Raw genomic sequence first — 12,801 nt, 5'->3', positions numbered from 1 at the left:
CCAGCTTGAGAGGAGCCCTGTATCTAACCCACTATTTACAGTAATTTACTAAGCTGGTAACAAGAAAGTACTGCTAACTTAAAGATTTTCTGTCGTCCTATGAATGAAATTTACACATAAGGGATCACACATGAATTTAGAAACAGAGGTTCCACTCTGGCTATCCAAGAGACTTCACCAGAACTTCACAACTGTGCTACCTTAAGGAGTAATCAGGAAAAGGCTTTTAAGTGGTCAGTGGCTAGATTCTGAGCAATGGAAATCTTTTGCACATCTTGTAAATAAGTATAACTACAAAGACAACCAAATGTTGTCTGTTGTCTGTATGGGGGAAAATAGGCCTGAGAAGACTTGCTCAACAGGGGGGCAGGCCCTTCAGGTTTGTGGCCTACTTGGGATGATGTCTTCCTACAATGGTAATTAGGCGTTACTTGGCACCAGATCATGAGGAGCAGGTCTCTAGAAAGAAAATGTTGAGCAAATATTGTTAATATTGTGAGACTAAAATAAAGAGTGTGAGATGTTTGATGCTGCATGATTGTGCTGGGGAAAAGAATCTTTGAATATATGATAGAGGTTTCATTGTGCGTATAGTATAAAGACATTAGGTAACACCCTGGTCAAACTTAGAGCAGTATTAACCCAGTTAAGGGGAACGTTTAGCCAGTATAATGAACTTTCCATTTCAGCTTGCTCTCCCAGGAAATATTTCTTTTAGCAGTTACTTCCCCTTGATTTGTTTTTATTTATTTAGAAAAGAAAGCTTCAATTTCCCACTTCTACACTGAAAACCAACTAGGTGCACCGTTTTACTTTGCACTGAACAGGTGTAACATGTAAACTGAATGGGAAGCCAAACTATATCCAGCATTTACCCACAAACATTCCAAAATACCTGTTCTAGAATCCTGTGGATAAGCAATATTTTCTCCCTTTACAGATTACTGGACCTGTTTGTAAATGATTAAAAGCCCACTGTAGAAAACCAAGGAATGTGATACATCAGAAATAGTTCTGAACTGTGCTTCTGTTGACAAGGCTCAATTACCTCTTCTAGTTTGTGATTATTTAAACTATGTAATCTAGTATCTTTCAAAATTTTAATTGAAAAGGATTCCGTTACGTTATATTGTAGATTAACATAAAATGTTTTAATAATTCTGTTTCTGTGTGCTTTAATTAACATTACATTTCCTTCCCATGACTTTAATTAACATTAAATTACATTTCCATTCCATTCCATTCCTACCTTCAACATACGAGAATTTATAAAAATGGGACACAGTGGAACAATATCCCATTGTGTCCCTGTCCCCCATTTTGAAACCATTTGTTTTGGCTCCCACATGGACTCTCCTACTTAGAGCAGACTTATTTAGTTCATTAGGCCTACTGTAACTCTGATCAAGTATGGATGCAAACCGCTGGTTGCGGCTGTTGAACTGCAGTGTTCTGATTACAGACATTTGCTATATGCGAAACCTGAGCAATAGAGGCAATGTGGCCGGATAGCCACTGCAGTAGCAAAAGGCTTGAAGGAGAGGCTTATTTCAGCCAAGCCTTTGTATGCCTGGTGCCAAGTTACATCCTACCAGTTTCTCAAGTCATCAGAATCTGACAAGGGTGGCTGTTAAGGTGGTTAATGAACCAACTCAACAGGTTATGGGCTCTGGGTGGCTTTCTTAACCACCCCAACAAACCATCCTTGCAGGAATCAGAGCATGCGATGCTGTCCCCAATGAAGGCAGTTAGGAAAATTTGCTGGCATGCAAGAAGGGTGGATAACCATGAATGTGGCTTATTAACCATCCTCACATCATGTGAACTGGGCCATTATGTTTCTTGCCAGGACTTTTGAGTCCTCTCCTCATCCAAGCTTTCCTAGTGCAGCAACAGATTCTAGACACACCCAGCCCAAAAAGATCTGCACTGTGCATAAATTTTAATTTCCGTGATTTGCAAATAAGTGGGCATGCATGACATGCTAAGCAATTTGGTATCATAAGCCATGCACCATGAAGTTCTGCTTTTGTGTGAAGCTGCATTCATTTTGCATTTCTGTCAACTGCCTTTTATAATGCACTACCTTGGAGTTGGGCCTTGATTCGAAGCAGCACTCGTTGAAGAAGAAAAGTGAAAAATCCTGCCATCAATCGTTCTTCATTTCTTTCTAAAGGGCTCCTTGCATGAAGCCCCAAATGCTGGAACAAAGAAAGAACCCAACATCCAGCATTGGGGCATGGTAGTTCTCCTCCAGCCAGGAAATACAGGAGTAGGACAGGCCTCTAGTTATACCTGGGTATGGAAAAGTATATTTCATCTGACCTTAAGGTCTAAAGATTATCTGGAAAACCAAATGCTGACCATCTGCAATCCTTGTACTAGTATCAATTTTTATACAAACTATGTACAAGTCTCTTTATCAAACTTCTAATGCACAGCCCATGAATTTAGTGTCTTTAACTGTTTAAACCTATAGCAATCCCATTATTTATTTACCAGGCAGCCTCCACTCAATCACTGCAGCCATAAACGATTGATAAATATATTTAGGTAGCAGACACCTCACACATTGCAGCCAGCTCATAAGAGGAGCAGGGAAAGGAAGGAAAAGTTTATACAATCTCAACACTGGACATCACCTCCAATTCATAGTGGTTTGCAGTGGGTTACACATTAAATTACATTCCATTGTGTTCCATCACTTTACATAATCCAAACTCAAAGGCAGGTTCATGCTAACCTAACTCTAGTACGACTGGATGGCCTTTGGCTTTCAAGACCCTGAATTTAGGTTTCTAGGCAACCTCCTAATTCCACTGCAGTTACCCCAGGGTAGACTCTTATCACCCTGGCTTAGATGTACATGAACTTCTGAACTCAGGCTTCCATGTACCCAATGGCCAGAGCGCCATGTAGCAGCAACAACCTCTACCACCACAGTGGCTTGCCCTACACATTTTGCCTAAATGGCTATTTTGGGCTGTCTACATGAAGCACCAGGAAGCAGGAGGGAAGGAGGCTGGGTGCTGCTGGCTTCAGTGTAGATAGGATGGCTTCAGCCTTTCCCTTTCCCCAGCATGCCCCTTTCCTCCTCTCCGAGGAACTTTTCCATGCTTGGAGAGGCAGCTGGCAATGTTCTTTCTGCATTAAATGTAAGGGGGTGGCAACGTGATGCTAGGACTCCAAAGAATCCTACCCCCAACCCCAGCAGGTGATACAAGGAAGCCATAGGATCGCACCATGAATTACTCAATGATTTACTGGGCTTTTATTGTGCAAGAAACATACATCACAGAATTGCAGGAACACATAGCTTGTTAAAGAATGGTGGATTTGCTTTATTTATTTATCCATACTAACAAAGGAAGTATTTGCTTCCTAGTCAACCTTTTTTTAAAAAAATGTAACCAGAACAAGGCAATGCTTTACAAAGAAAGATAGTTACAGCTGCTAATATTGTGAAGTATGAACATTCTCTTATTCTTTGGAGGTGTTCTTTATCAAATGAAAGCTTTAGGGCAAGGAGAAAAATAGATTTTATAAAGCACACAATGTGAAAAATGTACAGACAGAACACAACTCTATACTGCAGAAACAAATTGCACAAACAAGATAGAGAAGATGGGTGTTGAGTACCGATATGATGGAGGTAACACGCACATGAAGGTGAAGGCCAGTTTGTTTGATCCTGTGCCCTTTATGCTATACTGCTAAGGCTGTGATATTTGTGACAATGTACATTTGCTTGGAAATGGGACAAGTAGGCAAGAAGGTAAGCACATCTAGGATTAAGGTAAGAATAGCAGTTTTCCTTTTGGTTACGATCAATGCTTCCACTGCTTTATAACCTACCTCAGATTTTATTTTCAAGAAAAGATACAATACAAAAGGAAAGAAATATGAAACAGGTCACTTAGAAGTTAAAGGATCACTAGCACCATCACCCTTCTGTAGCTACTGGCCTCCTTGAGATCCAGCCCTCCAGTAAATCATTTAAAATTGTTCTGCTATTTGGAACTGGAGAGCTATGCCTACAACCAGCTATTCAAGTTTCAAGGAATGGTTCATTCCTCTTCCCATGTCTACAAATGAGCTTCTTTTAGAATAAAAGGTTATCTGTGTATTACATAATAATGACTATTTGAAAACAAAATCCCAAAATGTCTATTGAACTGATTTTCCTAAATCTGAACTGATTAACTTTACCCCAATAATCTGTGTGGTTTATGAGCATGAATAGAAAATGAAGTGTTTTGATCATATTTTTACAATAATGATATTTACATACTTGCTGCAGCCAAGGGCTCCACTGTAATGTGCATAAACTGCACTGAATGTGGATGGTATGGAGAGCCTGAAAGATGAGGCTTAGCATGGCCAGGAAAGAAAACAAAACCTGTGATCCAGTGGCAAAATAGCTCCACCAATAAGCTGGTCTTGCAGGTCAACTGGACAGCAATAGCTGCAGTTCTAGTAACAGTTTGATTATACCATGCTGACTTACACTGCAGACACAGTCCACTAGATGATCATTCACAGAATGGTTTTGAGTGCTTTCATTCGGACATTCTAAATATTCAGTTGTGAAAAAGAAAAGTGGTTTACAGCTTGTGGTTCCTCTAAGCTACTGCTGGACAGCTCACTTAAAGCTTCTCCTTCATTGGCAGCAAAACTGAGGTAATTATTGATGCGGCTCAACAGGCCCCTTTCTATTTCTTCCCACCAGCACCACCAGTGGCTTCCTTGTTGAGCCCTCGGATTGACAGGTCATACACCACCTCCTCTATCTTCTTGACGTCATACTTGAGGCCATCATAGCGTTTCCTCAGGGAATCGTTCTTCAAATTGAGAAGACGGAATCCAGAATCCAACTCATTGATGAAAGCAGAGATGCGAAGTGGGCGTGAATAGTCCCCAGCAGTGACACTATTCACGGCAAGTCTGGACTATTGGGGAAGACAGGATGACATTTAAGTAGGGATGCAACAGCCAAGTCAGACCAGGTACACCTCACTAATGCACACACTAAGTTTCACACCTAAGATATGACTACATTGTCCTCCTTTGAGATTTCATGTTTTGTAATATTTATATAAGCTTTGAGAACATCTCTGATGAAGTCCCAATCCTGAAGATCTTTACCTTTTGTAAAGTACTGTGCCACCAACAGCATAAAGCGTGTCTTTTAGACAATAGAGCTCAACTAGCAACTTCAAAAAACCAACAAATTTGGGGCTGTAACTTCCAGCTTCCTCCACACATCCTAGTGCCATTCCTCCAGCTAGGTCAGTATTGCTGTCCAGTCTCGAAACCTTTAATACTCTTTACTTACCAGCTCACTGGCAAGAGTTAATACACCAGAAAGGTAATCCTCAATATCCAGGTGAAAACCTCTCTCTCTGTCTGCTTCAACTGCAAAAGAAAAGAACAAAGTTAAACTCGATTCCAGTGATACTGATGGCAAACCAGACCGGCTATTACCTCAACAGATGGAGGGCCCAGTTTTATACCCCAATCTGCTGATGCACATAAGTCTCTGAATGCAGAGGCTTATGTACACCATATGCCCAGAATGAGAAGTGGTGACAGCAATTTTTGCCACCTTTCACACTAGGTATTTTATCTGGACTACCATTTCAGTCTTCTAAATAAAGTATCAGGAAGAAAAGGGACTAAAGCCTGGGGCACTGATATTAATCTGTGCGTGCCCTTGACTGCAGCCTCCTCCTCTTCCGACTCCAGCAAACTCCCTTTTATTCCTCTGAGGCTCAAGCTGCCTTTTGGGGGCTGTGCAGCAAGCATGGCTCTCCTCGCACTGGCTGCAAGTGAGGTGGGCAGTTCCTCAGCCCCGAGATTGCAGGATCTGGGAGCGAGAATTCTAAATATTCCTCTGATATCCCAGACACAATGTCAGATTGCTTCCAAAAAAAGTAGAATTTACTATGGCAGTTCAGGTTAAGCCTTGCTCTTTGGCCACTCATCTCAGATACATCTCTGAGCATGACATCGAGAGGGTCACACCTCAGTAGCAGAATGCTTTTTATTTTTGGCAGACAGAAAACCCCGTATTCAAGTCTCAGCATCCAGTTCAAGGATTTCAGATGCAGGACTAAGAAAGATACCTCTGTCTGAGATCCTGAAGAGTCACTGGCATTCAAAGAAGGTATCAGCCATCCAGTAATAGACATAACTTCAATCCTAGACAGGCTTACTAGGGGTCAGCCTCATTAAACACAGAATGATTTCTTCCAAGTAAATTTGCATAAGATGGCGCTACAAATGAACCAAAGGTCCAAGTCAGTGCAGAAGTTTCATACAATTAATTTGGCAAGTTACATCCAATTTTTCTCCTATGCTTTCCTAAAAAACTTTACAGCTCTCAAAATGGTGAATGAATGGACTCCTTATTTTCTAAGTTACTCATTTTATAATAAAGGAGGGAAACACTGTATTTATTTATTTATTTCCTTTTTTTTAATTAAGAAAAGAATTTTGTTTTTATGCTATTGATAATATTATATTGTTATTTATATTGGAATTTTTATTCTTGTAAGCCATCCCGTTGCTGCTGCAAAGGACGGCATATAAATGTTATAAATAAATAAATAAATAAATAAATAAATAAACAAGCAGAGCTGAAGCAGAAGTCTAGCTTTTATTACAGCTTTAAGACTTATCAGAAGTCTTCAGAACTAGGTAAAGCAGAATTACATGTACAAGCTTTTCAGAACTCCAATTTGCATCAGTGTGAGTTTCCTAAACATGTAGCTTTGCTACATTAATAAAGCTCAAATGCACTGTACAAACAATTACTTACTTCCAAGTATTTCTGTAACAGCTTCCCGAGTCACTAAAGTTTCTGTCTCCAAGTAGACAACAAATGCTGCTAAAAATACCAAACGCTGCAGCACAAACCTCCAATGTTCGTGGAATCTGCATGGAAACCAACAAGATCAGTCAAGGACAGGTTTCCCACCAGAGTTTTGAAATTAGCAGTCACATATCAGGGTGAAGGAGGTAAGGTTGAGAATTCAGCGGTTTTATAACCAAGCACAGCAAAAATGCAAACATTGCACTTGTATCCGATCCTTGTATCCAGGGAACAAAGGCAGGTTAGATGGAATGCAAGCTAATGTCTGGCTCAAGTCAACCAGCCAGTTTGAAGGTCAAGAAGACCTTTGAGAGCCTGTGCAGTTTGGTGGGTTTTTTTAAAAACATTTTTATGGTTAAGAGCATGGGATGGGGACTCAGGCAGCCTGGGTTCTAGTCTCTGCTTGGCATGGAGCCAGTCGCAGAATCTCAGGCCAACCTACTTCACAGGGTTGTTGTTGTGGGGATAAGACTGAGAGGAAGAGGAGGAAAATGGTGTAAGCTGCTTGGAGTTCTTTGTAAGAAAAAAGTGGGACATAAATCTAATAAATAAATACATTTGAACTTAGATTTCCTTGGTTCAAATCTAGCACAACTTGTGACATCACATTGCCTTCCTATTCAGACTAATAGGCATATGACTAGAACAAAAAACTCCAGCTTTTCCCATTACTGCCCTCCCTGCAGAACTGGGATCTAAATTACTGTAGTGTGGGTGTGTGCAGAATGAGCAGATCATTTAACTAAACTGTAATTCCTAGCCAAATAAATGTTATTAATTGTCCTCCTAGGAAACTCCTTATTTGCATTGTCTAGTCTGAAACTTAGAAAGCAATGGCATCCAATGAGACTGCACTGAACTGAATAGGGAAGGTGGGATTTTACTAACCTATAATATTGATCCGCAGGAAACTTGATTTTCAAAGAGGCTAGCTGTGTTTTAACAGTACAAAAGTGTTCACGAGCCTTCAGACACTTCTTTGGTACTGAAATTAAAAAGAAATGAATGATATACTCAATGAAGAAAAATATAAGGTAGACATAATTTTCACAAATAATACCTTGAGAAAAAGCAATAATCATTAGCACTGTAGCACATTAAAGAAAAACATTTATTGGACTAGATCCAGATCATGCCAGTTTCATTGAAATCAATAGCTTTAACTAATACAAGTAAATAAATTAGTTATGACTAACATGGATTCAATTTATTATTGGATCCAAGGTAACCTGGATTAGAACACTTTGTGCTACTTAATCATTATTTGACTGGTCAGCTAAAACATCCACACTGGTCAGCTAAAACATCCAATATCTAACAACTGAGGGATCTTATTTAGCATTATAGTGTACAGTTTGCAGAATTAAATTTCCCTGCATTTCCAACTCTCAAAAAACAAATACCAGGCCGTAATGAAGACTACAAACCAACAAATCTTGACTTACTGTCCTGAAATCCAGAACCTTGATGGACTCCTTGTAGCACTGTAAGAATTTCCCGAGCTGTTTGCTCCAGAGTTTGAACAACTTTCCTGATCTCCTGTAAGCAACAACAAAACACTCAGACAAATGTGCACACTGACCTCAAATGATACAATTGTGACTCTAGGAAACTGTTGTGGCACCTTACATGGTTAACAAATTTACTGTGGCATATGCTTTTTGTGGACTGCAGTCTATTTGAACAGATGCATGACGTATTGCTCAATGTTACAGGCATCTAAATACACATAGTGGTGACAGTTATCAAGTATATGATATTAATTTATATTTGATAGGTAATCATATTCATGTGATTGGCTCTTTTATTCTCCATTAGGGATGCCCATTTCATCAGAATCTATAGAACTAACAAGAAAATGGAGATCAATTCGTTCCTCTGCGGGCTGCTAAGGAATTCATGAAACTGTGGAACAGGGAGTGCATTAGATTTTCTTGTACATATAGTCAAAGCACATCTACAGGATTCAATTAAATAGTTTAGTTCTCACAGTTCTCAGTACTCCCCAAACTGTTAGTTTGGGTGGACCCTAAAAAGTGAGTCAAATATTACTTATTCCTTCCCAGATGAAGTTTCCTTGAAAGAAGGGGAAGGAGATGCCACAACAGTAAAGCATTTTTACCTTAGCAGCCTTGAAATACTACATCACTTCTACACAGATCTAAGAAGACTGAGAATAGGATAGCAAAGAAGTCTATGGAGCCATCCTAGGTCCAGTATGACCGATACACCAGAGTTAATTCTGCCAAAGACATCTGTTAGAGCAACAATTGATTACATTTCTAATGCCAATTGTTCCTCATCCAACAGTTGTAATACCAAGCTGTTCCAAGACTTCAAGACATATCAAAGCAGCTCTGTATATAAAACCTATAACATGCCATGATATCATCACATTTAAGAACTGCACAGAATGCTTTTTCTGGAAGCCACTTCTACAACTTCAAAAAAGTTGACATACCAATCATTTGGTTAAAACCCTCATGACAACTTGGTGTCCTGTAAGCAAATAATGTAATCAACGTGATAATGTGTGTGCAACTACTTTTGAAACATATACCTAAAAGCATACAATATGAATGTGCCAAACATGCCTCATAAAAATATGCTTACTGGGGACTTATGATCAGCTTTCCTGTTGCTCAGTGGTTTGCCTTGTTGTAATCTGGCCCCAAATGTACTGGATTAGGGTCCCTGCTTACCCTTAACCCTTAGCAAACTGCAACCCCCTAATTTCATGTTAACAAAGCAGGCACAATGTGGAAGTGTCTGAGCAGAGGAGTTGTGTATTCTAAGACTGAATTATCAAATGTAAACTACTTTGTAAAGGCCCACAAATATTTACTGGTCTGCAACTGTTTGGCCAATACCTCCGAGTGGAATGAATCCTGTCCTAAAATGGGTTGCAACAGTGGCTTCTTTGTCATTTTCTTTCATTTGCTTACTTTCTACGTTTATTTCGAGAAAACGAGAGAGCAGACAACCAGAAGCGAAGAAGGGCAAGCCCCGTGTACTTTTAACGACTATGCCCAAGAGCAAATTTCAGTAAGTGAAGCTTTTCTCGCCCCTAAAGGACGAGCAGTATCTACCCCAATCTGTTTTCCTGTGCAGCTATGAAAATGGTCAAGAGCCACATCTGGGCACTATGGCGACTTTTCTTCGTTCTTTACGGGAACCGAGTCGTGCAGTCATTACCAGCGGAGAACAACGACGGGTCTAGCCCCCGCGACCTGCAGCCGAGCGAGGCAGCGACGCCGCCTGCCCGCCCGCCCACCCAAACCCCCGCTTCCAGGCAGGGAGGTTGCCTGTTCTTCGGCCGACCCGCTCTCACCTCGCGAATATCCTGGTCGGCCGTAAGCACTCCTTGCAAGGTGATAAACATCTCACTGACAGACATGATGACGGGGAGCAGGTCTGCGGCCCGCTCTCGGAACTCCCGCCGCGCTCGCTGCCGCCAAAGAAATGGGTCCTTCCACGCGGCCGTCGCGGGGCTGCCCGGCGTATTGCCGCTTGAGAAAGCGGCACGGAGGCGCAGCCAGTGGAAGCCAAGAAGGGATGGGGCTCTCTCCAATAACCGGGAAGAGCTGCTCGTCCTGTGCAGTCATACGAGGCTCTCTGCTCGATTCCCGCGCCCCCCGTAAACAAATCTGTAGGGGAATCCAATGCTTATTTACTCAGCCCCAGTAACAGTAATCTCCTACGTGGAGAGACTGAAGCCTTGGAAAGCCCAAGGGGGCTTTTGAGACAATCCTTTGACTCGTGCTTTAGGCGACCGTCCCATATAAGTATACTCAGACATATGCCGCAATGAATTTAGTAGGCTACCCCCGGGTAAACGTGCGCGGGATGGCTGCCGGAAACGCACACATTCGCAGCGGGCGGGCGGGCGCCTGGATCTGCGTGCGCCGAGAAGCTTCCGGGGTTAAAGCCGAGCTGCAGTTCGGGGCACGCGGACAGGCCAGGAGGGGATTTGCCCTGCGCCCCCGGCCAGCCCTCCTCGGGCCCTGCCACATGGGCTTGGCTGCGAGCGGGCTCCTCGCCCCTCAAGATGGCTGCTCTGCCTTGGGTCCGTTTTCCACTAACGCAGAGCCGCCGACGAGAGCCCCGCCCTGAGCCCGAGACTCGCTGCTGTCTCGTGCGCGGGCTCCGCCGCGCCGCCAGAAGGCCGAAGGCCGGGGTCCTTCCTCGCTCTCGGCGCGGGCTGCTCTTTTGCCCTGACTGCAGGAAATGCAGCCTAGCGCTCCGAGCCTGAAGCCAGAGCTAACCCAAAAGAAATGCCCACTGAAATGCAGGGCAGAGATAGAAATCAGTGCGTAGTAGAGAAAGAGCCTGGGATGCGGGCGTGACGTTCTTGACGGGCCAAGAGAAAGGAGTGTGGGCACGCACTGCCACCTGGGCTGTGGAGGGCGCCTGCGAGCTGCGTACTGCAGGGGCAGCGGGAGGGAGGGAGAGGGCAACCTCCTGGCTAAACGACTGACAGAGAGGTACTGGAAAGCTGCGCAGACCCAAGCGGGTGATAATGTGTATCTGTGAGCAATGAAAGTAGGGACGTGTAGCTGGGAGGATATCCGCCGGCTTTCTGAGCATCACGCTGCGGATAGACCCAAGAGCACCCTTAACTGGAATTTTTTTGCTGAGCTGGCAAGCGTCCCAGTGTCTTCCAGCAGGAGGAGGACGGACGGGGGTGCCTGTTTTATGAGCATTCAGCCACTGCAAGGTTGCACCCTCCCCGCTGCCCCAAGCCCCTCCAATTGTGTGGGCTGGGCGCTTGCTTTACCCTTAAAAGCTGATGGTCTCAGGAATGGGCTTTCCGTGCATCATGCTCTGACTGGCCAGCCAAGCCTTGTGCGTAACAGCTTGCCTAGGAGCCATAGGTGGCCAGGAATCCCACGCAGGTGAATGCTAGAACGCCCCGTGGGCGAGTTGAGTGGGCTGCAAGGAAGCTAGTAACTTTGGCGAGCATGATTCCAAAGCAGGCCCCACCCGGATTAAGGCACGTTTGGGAGTTCTTAATTGTCACTGGGTTATCGTGAGACTACACCCTAGATCCAGCTACACTGTTATTACCACAGATTTATAACAATATTAGAGAAGCTATGTAAATGTGTAGCATTAGCATCTTCCAAGTTAATGGACTTCCTTGTGTGTGAAATAAGATTTTCTTTTGATGTCTCCTGATACCACTGTAGCGTCTTATACTAGTAAACTGGGATAATCTTATGTATCTGATTACAATTGCTACAGTGTGCTTGCTGTTCTTTTATTTCATCTTGCAAAGCCAACATGCAGAACTGCAAAATACTATATCAGAAAGAACTTGCTTGTTTGTTTATAACTAGTAGATAATACAAGTGTATTTAAAAAGCTGCATGGGATCAGAAATCACTCTACCAGTCCATTCAAGCAATATAAAATATATTAATGAAAACATGAGCAAAAACACTCATCTTCAGCATCCCTTGTAATGATTTTTTAGTTTTATTTTCCAGATTTTAAAGATGACCACATTAACATATTTTATACTGCTTGAATAGAAAAGAAATTGAGCTATTTTTGGAAAACATTCACCCATGGTTGAAATAAAGAAGATGCAAGAAGATACAGTGACATCTGTATATGAAAAATGCTACCTCATTTATGGGCTTTGTGTGTTGGAAGAAGTAATATATCCACCGACTAACTCTGAATGTCTGTAAGTTCTAAATTTCTATGGTTAAAGGGCATGGTAGCCAAACTATACAAATGTTTGGTTAATTGTGGGTCATCTGAAGCTTTAAAAGCTGACTGGGAAGTGGATTTATGGATGCTGATAAAAAATTCTCTTTGGAATAGATATTTTATTTGTGGATCGGGCTATGGAAATTGTCTTTCAAAATACTTCCTTATTAGCATTTAACACCAGTTAAAGATTTTTTGTTTTTTTGTGG

The 12,801-nt window shown here is 42.4% G+C and overlaps 1 protein-coding gene across 1 annotated transcript; it reads right to left on the bottom strand.

The window, feature by feature from the left end:
* Positions 1–3,248: 3,248 nt before the first annotated feature.
* Positions 3,249–10,377, bottom strand: TSN (translin). The gene is made up of 6 exons (XM_044438430.1): positions 10,206–10,377; positions 8,320–8,413; positions 7,763–7,859; positions 6,821–6,936; positions 5,336–5,415; positions 3,249–4,949 (listed from the first exon to the last, which is right to left on the bottom strand). The coding sequence occupies exons 1-6, from the start codon at positions 10,269–10,271 to the stop codon at positions 4,713–4,715; spliced, it is 690 nt and encodes a 229-aa protein (XP_044294365.1). The 5' UTR covers positions 10,272–10,377; the 3' UTR covers positions 3,249–4,712.
* Positions 10,378–12,801: the final 2,424 nt, after the last annotated feature.

The sequence above is a fragment of the Varanus komodoensis genome, unplaced genomic scaffold, assembly GCF_004798865.1.
Source record: "Varanus komodoensis strain SLA01 unplaced genomic scaffold, ASM479886v1 scaffold32, whole genome shotgun sequence".
NCBI lineage: Eukaryota > Metazoa > Chordata > Lepidosauria > Squamata > Varanidae > Varanus > Varanus komodoensis.
The sequence above is the reverse complement of the archived record's forward strand: the minus strand, read 5'-3'. Positions and strand labels throughout refer to the sequence as shown.

Bases quoted from the DNA above. Each gene is read 5' to 3' on its own strand.
- TSN (XM_044438430.1), bottom strand. From the start codon at position 10,271: ATGTCTGTCAGTGAGATGTTTATCACCTTGCAAGGAGTGCTTACGGCC. The intron at 8,414-10,205 runs GTGAGAGCGGGT...TGTTGCTTACAG, and splicing joins CCGACCAGGATATTCGCGAG to GAGATCAGGAAAGTTGTTCA. The intron at 4,950-5,335 runs GTAAGTAAAGAG...CTTCCCCAATAG, and splicing joins TAACTCTTGCCAGTGAGCTG to TCCAGACTTGCCGTGAATAG.